Below are 10,916 nucleotides of genomic sequence, written 5' to 3' on the forward strand. Positions count from 1 at the left end.
CAAATTAATTCTTTTTTTTGATGATTTAATTCATTTTTGTAAATTAATTCGTTTTTTTAAATTGAGATAAAATTAGTTGATTCCATGCACATTCCTCTTATTTGCTCAAGATCTTTATTAGAGAAAGCCTTTTCAATGCAACTAAACTTCTTTCCTCAAGATTTGCTTTGAGTTTTAATTTTAGAGAAAATGGTTTATTTAATTTAATTGTTTTTCTAAGATTTCTCAAGTTGTCTCAACTTTAGAAAAAGAAATATCTCAAGTGCATGGAATCAACTAATTTTATCTCATGTGCATGGAATCAACTAATTTTATCTCCAATACAAACTCAGACTTATAATCTCAATGCATTCAATCAAACTTTAAATTATCTCAAAATTAACTCAATCTAATCTTCTCTGAAACTGAATCAAAGCATCAAATTATTTCAATTCACCTGAATTGTGCTTTTTTTTGAGAAATCTCAACGGCTCATCATTAATCCTGCTCATCACATGAATACCTACCAAGTAGTTAAGACATTGTATTAATATTGAAGAAAGTAGGTAATGAAAGCAAAAGTGGAAGACTAACTTGTACAAAATGCATCCTACTTTCAAAGATGAGACAATCAAGCCTATAAAAGAAGTTAAAGAAGTTAAATTAAATGAAACTAAAAACACAACAAATTCTTAAAGCAATCCATTTCATTTATTCAATATATACCCTCATAAAAACCTAATTATTACAAGGCTACTATAGAGGCATCTTTTTAGTTCTTTGCACAATTATATTACAATCAGTTCACCATTATTATTATTTTAATTAGAAGCGTAATGACACGAAAAGGTTAGCATGAAAGGCGCGGCGTCCATCATGTTGGTCACATCTTTTCACGGTCCGTCCGTAATCGACCTACTCCTTTTGCCAAAGTGAGCAGGGAGCGCAAGTTAGGGAAGTCATACAAATCTGGAGATGTGATTGGCAGGAAACATATTTGATGGTTATGAGGAATCCAGTTTTAAACCCTAAAGATTTCAGCCTAATTATTATGCGGAAGTGCGTGGTTTATGACATAGCGACTGATTTTAAGTTCCAAAGGCGAAGCTGTCGTGATTTTGGGTCAAACAAATACTTTAAAAGGTTTCAGTCATATCTAGTCATAGTCAATTGCAGAGGTTAGATTGTCCTCGTCCAGTGGCCGACCGCAGTTTCAAACCAAGATTAAAAAGCTCCATTCTTGTTCACCAAACACCGACCGCCAAGTCCTAACCCCTTTTCATTTATTGGGGACCTCTTCTCTTTTCCTTCCTTCCTTACCCTGTCATCTTATATGGGCTTTTGAGGCTCCACGTACCTACAGCCTCTTCTCTGTACACACACATATATATATATAAGTATTTGGTGTTGTAGAGAGAGAGAGAGGGGATTCCATTAGAGCTGAAATTTGAAGGACATGGAGGCGACAGATCATATTTGGAGGGGCGGAAGCAGGCGTAGCAACGGGTCTACAATTTGGCGGGCTGGGGAGGAAGTGTTTTCAAGATCTTCTACAGCTAATGATCGTGAGGATGATGAAGATGCCCTCAAGTGGGCTGCCTTAGAGAAGCTGCCCACATATGACCGTGTGCGTAAGGGCATTCTTCATGGCGTTACAGGGCAGCACCATGAAGTCGACATTGCTAAGCTGGGTTTTGATGATCGTCGCCTTCTCATCGACAGGTTGCTCACCATTGCCGATCAGGACAACGAACGCTTTCTGCTCAAGTTGCGGAATAGAGCTGATAAGTATGCCCAATTTTCTCCCCTTTTGGTCTTGGTGGGTATGGGCCTTTGTTGCATTTCTTGATGTTTTTTTTTTTGTGTTTCTTGGTGTCTAGAGTGGGGATTGGCATGCCCAAGATCGAGGTCCGTTACGAGCACTTGACAGTGGATGCGGATGTGTATATTGGCAGCAGAGCTCTGCCTACTATTCCTAACTTTACGTTGAATATGTTGGAAGTATGTTCACTGGTTTCTAACTGAGGAGTTTGGTTGTTTTTGGTTTGATGAATTGGGAAGTATGTTCATTGGTTGCTTTTGGTTTGAGGAATCATGGGTATCAACTTGTGGGAAATTTTGCAGGCATTTTTAAGCTGGCTACGAATCTACCCCAGTAGGAAGAAGCCACTGTCAATTCTTCATGACGTTAGTGGGATCATAAAACCGTGCAGGTTGAATCTTTTTCTTTTGGTTTTAATGGATTGTTTTCACGTATTTTGGAATTCTGATGAATGGAAGGGTTGCCTTGTTTTTGTTCAGAATGACTCTGCTTTTGGGGCCGCCCAGCTCTGGGAAAACATCTTTACTTTTGGCACTCGCCGGGAAGCTCGATTCAGAATTGAGAGTGGGATTTTTTCTCTTTTTATGTGTTGGAAATGCTCTGTACCATATTTGCATACTAATCATACCATAAAATTTATATTTCAGGTTACTGTGAATTGCCATTAACTGTTGCTTAACTCTGTGCTCTGTAATCCTTGCAGTTGAGTGGAAATGTGACCTACAATGGGCACAACCTTGACGAATTTGTGCCGCAACGAACATCGGCATACATTAGCCAGCATGACTTGCATATTGGAGAAATGACCGTGCGAGAAACTTTGGACTTCTCTGGGAGATGTCAGGGAGTTGGCACAAGATTTGGTATGTGTGTGTGTTAGAATTAAAGCATGAAACAGTAGCTGTCAAAAATGGTGAAATTAATGTGATGTGTGTTGGGTTTAACTTAAGAGTTTTCGTGGACTCCAACGGATCTGCTGGTCTCAGAGCACCCAAACTGTAACATGTTAGGATATAAGTTAGGGATGGGATGTAATGTGTACTCAAACCTGTAAATTTTCCTAAGGAATACAAAGAAAAGCTCAAGATGAGTGAAATCATGCAGACATGCTGGTTGAACTATCCCGAAGAGAAAAGCAAGCGGGTATCAAGCCTGATCCGGATATTGATGTGTTCATGAAGGTGTGATGATGTTTTTTCTTTCTCTTTTAAGAATTCTTCGACACTTGGCTCTAGTTTCTCACTGCAAAGCATCTACTGTATTTTTTCTTTATTTTGGGCAGTCCGTAGCACTGGAAGGGCAGGCAACCAGTCTCGTGACGGACTACATACTCAAGGTAATGATTTCAAAGTATACACCCCAAAAGCTGTATGTTTGTCTCTACCAGGTGAGGTAAAGACAATTTGTATCTGTACTGCGATGTGCAGATACTTGGCCTCGATATATGCGGAGATACCATAGTCGGTGACCAAATGAGGAGAGGAATTTCCGGGGGACAGAAGAAACGTGTAACTACAGGTGCGTGTAATGCAGGACTCAGATTTTTGAAAAAGACAAGTTTGGGTGATGACTAAATTCAAATGTGAGGTCAAATCAGAAACGAAATTGTAAGTCTAAAGAAATTGGCTGGCATGGGTGGTGGTGGATCAATGTGGCAGGTGAGATGCTGGTAGGACCAGCTAGGGCACTGTTCATGGACGAGATATCAACTGGGTTGGACAGCTCTACAACCTATCAGATCGTGAAATGTCTTCGACAGTCGGTTCACGTATTGGATGCGACCACCTTTATTTCACTTTTACAACCGGCGCCGGAAACGTATGATTTGTTCGACGACATTGTTCTTCTTTCAGATGGGCAAATTGTATATCAGGGACCACGCGAACACGTACTCGAATTCTTTGAATCCATGGGCTTTAAGTGCCCTGAACGGAAAGGCGTGGCGGATTTCTTGCAGGAAGTATGTCGTGTGATTTTATTCTGTTTAGTACATGTACAGTGTCATTGACACGATCGGCTGTCATATCCGTTTTGATTCTGTTTGATTGTAGGTTACCTCGAGAAAAGATCAGCAGCAGTATTGGGCTTTGAAAGCCCAACCGTATAGGTATGTGTCTGTTAAGGAATTTGCAGAGGCATTTCATTCGTTTCACGTTGGCCAAAAATTAGCAGAAGAGTTGGCGGTACCGTTCGACAAACGCAAGAGCCATCCCGCGGCCCTTACTACTTCGAGGTACGGTGTCAGCACAAGGGAACTGTTCAAGACTTGCTTCTCGCGAGAATGTCTCTTGATGAAAAGAAATTCCTTCGTCTTTGTCTTCAAACTTGTGCAGGTGAGCTACTCTACCTATATTCGCTTTTACTCGTTTTACAGAGCTCAGGTCTCGAAATTAGCGACTCAAAATCATGTAGCCCATGTAATAGTCTGAAGTGTGTCGGATCCTCATACTCACTTCACTCTGTTTTGAACTATTCAAAAGTCTTGAAATCCCACTTTTTTATTTTTATATTGCCTATCTCGCCGTACACAGCCCTGACGCCTATTTTAACCTTTGGTTGTAATTATTGTTCCAGCTCTGCTGATAATGATGCTTTTCGTTTATCTATTCAATTTTATTTTTTTCACTGTATCGTCGTAAGTTGTCCCATGCGTACAAGTGCGATCATGTTATCTTAAGCTCCCGAATCTCAAGCTCGTCTTGTAAATGGGACGTCTACCTATCTTATCGCTGTACCCTTAAAGCTTTGGATTCATACTTATTTTCCTGTAGCCGGGAATTGTGTTCCACTTGCCTGTAATCATAGGCTTCCAGGGTGCTCGTGACGGATTCATGAAAGCCTACTAGGCTTTAAATATTGCCTAAAAGTCGCCTTTAAATCCTCGTCATTCAGATTCGGTGATTGTTTGACCTGCCTATTCTCGACATGACGACCAGCGTGACTACTTACTTTGTTTTCATTTGAAGATAACCATGAATAGGAGATAGCTTTTTACCCATGAATAGGAAATAGCTTTTGAGCCTGTACGACTAACAGAGATGTCGTTTCCCATCCTTTCACGATTGATCACTTCACTGAGGCAACTAACCGATTCGACGCTACAATCCTCCAACTGTACAACTAACAAGCATGAATGTTTAGCCCATGTCATTTCTACATTCAATTGTGTAAAGATCTGTTTTGCATATTAGTGTGATTAGAAACAATCATGAAATAAATAATGAAATATTATACAAATCAAATCTTACACAATTGAATTATGAATTATAGAATTATGTTGTCACCAACTATCACCAACTGTTTGAAATCTGATGTCTTTAAGCATGAATATGTTTTGACAGCTGATTGTTATGGCCATGGTCACAATGACATTGTTTCTACGGACAAAGATGCACCACGATACACCAGAAGATGGGACAGTCTACATGGGTGCTCTCTTTTTCGGTTTGGTCACCTGTATGTTCAATGGGTTTGCAGAGCTTGCAATGGCCATACAAAAGCTTCCTGTATTTTACAAGCAAAGAGATCTGCTCTTCTATCCCGCCTGGGCATATTCACTTCCCATGTGGGTTACCAGGATTCCAATTTCATTTCTGGAGTCCGGCATATGGGTTTTTCTTACTTATTATGTAATTGGCTTCGAACCCAATGTGGGAAGGTGCGCGTCCTCCTAGCTCTTTTTACCTATTCTAGTTTCAACTTAATTTGTTATGAGCTCAATCAAGTATTGAAAAAACCGGGTTGAATTCACTTTCTAGGTTGTTTCGCCAGTTTTTGCTGCTTTTCTTCGTCCATCAGATGGCATTGGGATTATTTCGATTTATCGCATCCGTTGGGCGAGACATGGTTGTCGCAAACACATTCGGCTCCTTTGCATTGATGGTCGTTTTGCTTCTCGGTGGATTTCTTCTCTCTAGACGTAAGTGAAATCAAATTGGATTGAATGAAACCCGGTTGAGCACCTGGTAATATATTAACTAATTCTTGTAAGATAGTCGTACAGATAGCATCAAAGGATGGTGGATATGGGGTTACTGGATATCTCCTCTCATGTATGCCCAGAATGCCATCTCTGCCAACGAGTTTTTAGGTGACAGGTGGCAGAAGGTAATGTAGTATAAATGCTCTACTTGTTCTGTATAAAATTGTTGTGGTAAACTACCGACCAGTAATTTGTATCAATTCAATGAGCAATGTTTGAATGAAAATGCAGCCATTCGATGGACCAGAGACGTTGGGCGTATATGTCCTAAAATCGCGCGGGATCTTTCCAGAGGGGTACTGGTACTGGCTGGGTGTGGCAGCTCTTCTGGCATATACCTTCTTTTTCAACATATGCTACACCATTGCTCTAGCCTACCTCAAACGTGAGATACATGATACCTCCCAACTCATGGTTTTTTCTTGTGCAATAGCCAGGAATTGTGGCGCCTTGTTCCGAGCTAATGAATTGATTTTTATGCAGCTCTTGAAAAACCTCAGGCTGTGCTGTCTGAAGAAGCTTTGCGAGAGAAGCACGCCAATAGAACAGGAGAAGTGCAACTCACCCCTACTTCAGCCTCTAAAGGAAAGTCCGTAGCACACCAGGCCTCGTCTCAAGGTTAGAACAAGATTGCTTATGAGTTATTCTCTTTGAAACCCAATTGGATATGGTACTTTAATTTTGCACAGTTGTACTGAAATAAAGATGATGGGTAATTGAATGCACATTGCAGTATGTGGCTGTGAGACTTCGAAAACCAGTCTGTCGTCTGGTGGATCGAGAATGGGGGCAGTAGCAGATGCTTCTGGAAATGCAAGCAAGGGCATGCTTCTTCCATTTCAACCACTCTCCATTGTCTTCGATGAAGTTAACTACTATGTCGACATGCCCGCGGTATGTGGTGCTGAATCACTAGTCTGTTCTGGAACGAATTCAAACAAACAAAAAATGCATGCTAATGGTTAAAATGGTTTGTTTTTGTCTAGGAAATGAAGGAGCAAGGTGTTACGGAAGACCGTCTGCAATTGTTAAGAGATGTAAGCGGGGCATTCAGGCCGGGCGTGCTTACGGCTTTAGTGGGTATTAGCGGGGCGGGTAAGACCACCTTGATGGATGTTTTGGCCGGAAGGAAAACTGGCGGATATATTGAGGGTGCCATTAGTATTTCTGGTTATCCCAAGAAGCAGGAAACCTTTGCCCGTATCTCAGGCTACTGTGAGCAAAACGACATTCATTCACCCCAAGTAACAGTCCATGAATCTTTGATTTACTCTGCTTGGCTCCGTTTGCCAAAGGAGGTTGACTACGAAACAAGGAGGGTTAGTTAGTCCGAAATGTCGAATCGTTTTCACCACATTTCTTTTGTGTTGCTATTTGATTATCTTGTGGCTATGGGTAAATCGAATTTAAAATGGAACTGCAGCTGTTTGTGGAGGAAGTGATGGATCTTGTGGAGCTGAATTCTCTCAGGGACGCTCTGGTGGGGCTTCCGGGCGTCAATGGGCTGTCCACGGAGCAGCGCAAACGATTGACCATAGCAGTCGAGCTTGTTGCCAATCCTTCCATCATATTCATGGACGAACCAACTTCTGGACTGGATGCTCGCGCTGCAGCCATAGTCATGAGAACAGTTAGAAACACAGTGGACACAGGGCGAACGGTTGTTTGCACAATCCATCAGCCAAGCATTGATATATTTGAAGCCTTCGACGAGGCAAGTAAAAAACCCACATGCATTAGACTCTCAGGAAGCTCTTCTTGATATGTATTGGATTTCATTCTCTTTGGCTTTCTATGATGCAGCTATTCTTGATGAAAAGAGGTGGTCAGGTTATCTATGCTGGTCCACTTGGTCACCACTCTCACAAACTAGTCGAGTATTTCGAGGTATGTAATATAAAAATCCTTCTCATTTGCCGTTTATTTGGTTACTGTGAATGAGGAATAAAATAGAATATGGAATGGAATAGAAGATTTTTATGTCTTGAAAACCAAAAATGGCTCCAAAATCAAGATGGTTTATAAGATATATGCATACTTTTTTCATGTGAAGTGGTGATTTTCGACATTTAATTTGATGATGAACGCCCTCGTTCTCTCAATTTTCACAATACAGAATAAAATAGAAGACTAATTTTTTTTTCTTAGAATCAAAATGGCTTCAAAATCAAGATGGTTTATAGGATAGAAGATATAAGTACTTTTTCATGTGAATTGATGATATAAGTACAGAATGTGGAGGGGGTGGCTAAAATAAAAGATGGGTACAATCCTGCAACATGGATGTTGGAGATCACTTCGATAGCTGTCGAAACGCGCCTGGGAGTCGATTTTGCGGAGATTTACCGGAACTCAGACTTACACCGGTACGAGCCACATGCAATTTCTTTTCGAATCATTTCAGACGAGCTTTTCGATTTAAAGAAGCATTGGAAGTTGGAATTTTGCTGAATCCTAAATAAAAATAATAATTTGTGCAGGCAGAACAAAGCTTTGATAAAGGAACTGAGCACGCCTGCTCTGGGCTCAAAGGATCTCCACTTTCCCACGCAGTATTCTCAGACTTTCTGGACGCAGTGCATTGCTTGTTTGTGGAAACAGAGGCGGTCATACTGGCGAAATCCCCAGTATACTGCTGTGAGATTCTTCTTTACATTCATATGTGCCATAATGTTTGGGACCATCTTTTGGAACATCGGCTCTAAGAGGTAAAATACTGATTTCTCTCTCCCAAAAATGCCCCCCCCCCCCCGCGAAAACTTTCCCATATATCCAAATTGAACATAAAAGTTAGTGCAAATGAACAGGACGGAACAGCAGGAGTTATTCAACGCAATGGGTTCCATGTATGCGGCCGTGCTTTTCATTGGAGTAAACAATTCATCGTCGGTGCAACCAGTGGTCGAAGTGGAAAGAACAGTTTTCTACAGAGAAAAGGCTGCTGGAATGTACTCTGCCATACCCTATGCCTTCGCCCAGGTGGCTGCTGCTTACATGTCTCAACTCTAGTTGCTATTTGCCAAGGCTACCTACCTACTCTCTACCCAACTCTTGACTTTCACCCTACTTTTCCTGTGCAGGCAGCAATTGAGGTTCCGTATGTTCTATTCCAAGCAGTTATCTACAGCGTACTGGTTTATGCAATGATCAATTTCGAATGGAGCGCCATCAAATTCTTTTGGTATCTCTTCTTCTCGTATTTCACCTTCTTATACTTCACCTACTATGGGATGATGACAGTGGCCTTGACCCCCAACCATAACTTCGCTGCCATCGTCTCCTCTGCATTCTATGCTCTCTGGAATCTCTTCGCCGGTTTCTTGATACCACGAACGGTAAATACCCAAATCTCTGCTCTTCTTTCCATCATTATCTGGTTGGATTTAAACAGTGCACTTTAAACTTTGAGTTGTTTAGATGGTTCATCGAAAATCATATTAATTTATTTGAAATCATATTTGTTTTTTTGAAATTATTCACTTCCGAAATCATACTGTAAATCTCTGAAATCACACACCTTCAAAATCATACTGACCGCTTCAATATGATATTCTATTTAACAAATCTTGCTGCTTCAATATGATCATCTATTACTATGATTTAAGATGAACCACCTTAACAAATCAAGTTTGCTTTAATATGATCATCTATTACTATGATTTAAAATGAACCGCCTTAACAAATCAAGTTTAAAATAAAATCATTTAAGTTGACATTTGATATCATGAACTGTAAAGTTTCATGTTTTTGATTAAGTCTAAATCTTTCTTGTTGCAGAGAATTCCTGTGTGGTGGAGATGGTATTACTGGGCATGCCCGGTGGCGTGGACTCTGTACGGATTAGTTGCATCACAGTTCGGAGATGTTGAGGAATGGATGGATCTGGACAACGGGGAAACGAAACTCGTCAAGGATTATATCCGAGATTTCTTTGGGTTCCACCATGATTTTATAGGTGTAATTGCAGGTGGAACTTCAGGATTTTGCCTCTTCTTTGCTTTGATTTTTGCATTCGGCATCAAATACCTCAACTTCCAAAAGCGATAGAGGGAGCTTAAAATCAACAGCCTCCCTGCCCAATAGCTCTACCTGAATTTCAAACCAGGTGCGATGGATAATATACCATATGAAATAGAAATATACACAGAAAAAGAAGATCTGAACATAGCTCAAAAAAGTTTCAGGTAACTTCACATGCACAAGGATAGCATTTGCTAAGATGAATGCGATGCGTCCTTCGCCTCTTCAGCAAATTCAATTTTTTAAAGTTATCTCTGTATCTCATAAACTAGTACGTCGTACAGACATGTCATTTGAATTTCAATATCATGGAAGAAAACTTTTTGTCGCAAAGAACTTGGTGATGAAGAGAGAAAAGGATAAATATTGTATGGGAGATAAAAAGAAAAGATCTAATATTTGAGATAAAAGATGGTTACGTTAATAACAATGTTTAACATGGCCTTTAATAAAAGAATGTTTTAAAGTTATAAAGTATTCAATAATTGCTATGCAAGAGGACCCCGTTCATAATAATTTCATTCCTAATATAGATATATATAAATTAGACTATAGTTTACCTTTTTGGTATAGAAAGGATTTCTGTAATCATATCATTTTTTCTTTATATTTCTTTTCATTTTGAATATAGTTACGCTGGGTAATGTTTTTTAGTTGAAGTTTTTATTAAAACAATAAATTATAGAGTAGGTTTGGTGGCTTTAAAAAAATTGTATTATATACACATTCTAATATAATATTTATTTTATCTATTTGTTCATTTATGTGGATGGATATAATTGTATATGAAAATATGATTGTTTTTTTATTTTTATTTGGTTGTAGGGTCAATCTTATAGTCATAGACTTCATATTTTATCTTTTATCTTTATAAACTTTAAATTTCAATAATTTGGATTTGGTGCATAAAAAAAGTAACAAATTTGCACACATCATTCTAAGGCCCATCTCTATAAAGTTTTGTACACAATTTTGAGATATGATTCAAAAGAGCACAAGCATGTTTCTTTATGATTTAACAATACACCTTTCTAGATGTTATATATTAAAACTCTACATTTGCATTAAGGATGTATCTTTGATTTTAGGTTTGAATTATAGATCTAATACAAG

The 10,916-nt window shown here is 39.4% G+C and overlaps 1 protein-coding gene across 1 annotated transcript; it reads left to right on the forward strand.

Moving 5' to 3' along the window:
- The first annotated feature begins 871 nt into the window (after window positions 1–871).
- Window positions 872–10,285, forward strand: LOC131079569 (pleiotropic drug resistance protein 1). The gene is made up of 24 exons (XM_058017552.2): window positions 872–1,767; window positions 1,860–1,980; window positions 2,104–2,192; window positions 2,281–2,365; window positions 2,505–2,664; window positions 2,906–2,982; window positions 3,084–3,137; window positions 3,229–3,319; window positions 3,460–3,761; window positions 3,853–4,134; window positions 5,143–5,459; window positions 5,560–5,720; window positions 5,805–5,908; window positions 6,015–6,168; window positions 6,267–6,401; window positions 6,517–6,677; window positions 6,770–7,102; window positions 7,207–7,497; window positions 7,587–7,670; window positions 8,016–8,149; window positions 8,264–8,491; window positions 8,591–8,762; window positions 8,864–9,118; window positions 9,561–10,285. The coding sequence occupies exons 1-24, from the start codon at window positions 1,436–1,438 to the stop codon at window positions 9,828–9,830; spliced, it is 4,392 nt and encodes a 1,463-aa protein (XP_057873535.2). The 5' UTR covers window positions 872–1,435; the 3' UTR covers window positions 9,831–10,285.
- The last annotated feature ends 631 nt before the right edge of the window (window positions 10,286–10,916 follow it).

This window comes from Cryptomeria japonica, chromosome 9 (genome assembly GCF_030272615.1).
Source record: "Cryptomeria japonica chromosome 9, Sugi_1.0, whole genome shotgun sequence".
Lineage (NCBI taxonomy): Eukaryota > Viridiplantae > Streptophyta > Pinopsida > Cupressales > Cupressaceae > Cryptomeria > Cryptomeria japonica.

Bases quoted from the DNA above. Each gene is read 5' to 3' on its own strand.
- LOC131079569 (XM_058017552.2), top strand. From the start codon at position 1,436: ATGGAGGCGACAGATCATATTTGGAGGGGCGGAAGCAGGCGTAGCAAC. The intron at 4,135-5,142 runs GTGAGCTACTCT...ATGTTTTGACAG, and splicing joins TTGTCTTCAAACTTGTGCAG to CTGATTGTTATGGCCATGGT. The intron at 8,763-8,863 runs GTGGCTGCTGCT...TTTCCTGTGCAG, and splicing joins TACCCTATGCCTTCGCCCAG to GCAGCAATTGAGGTTCCGTA.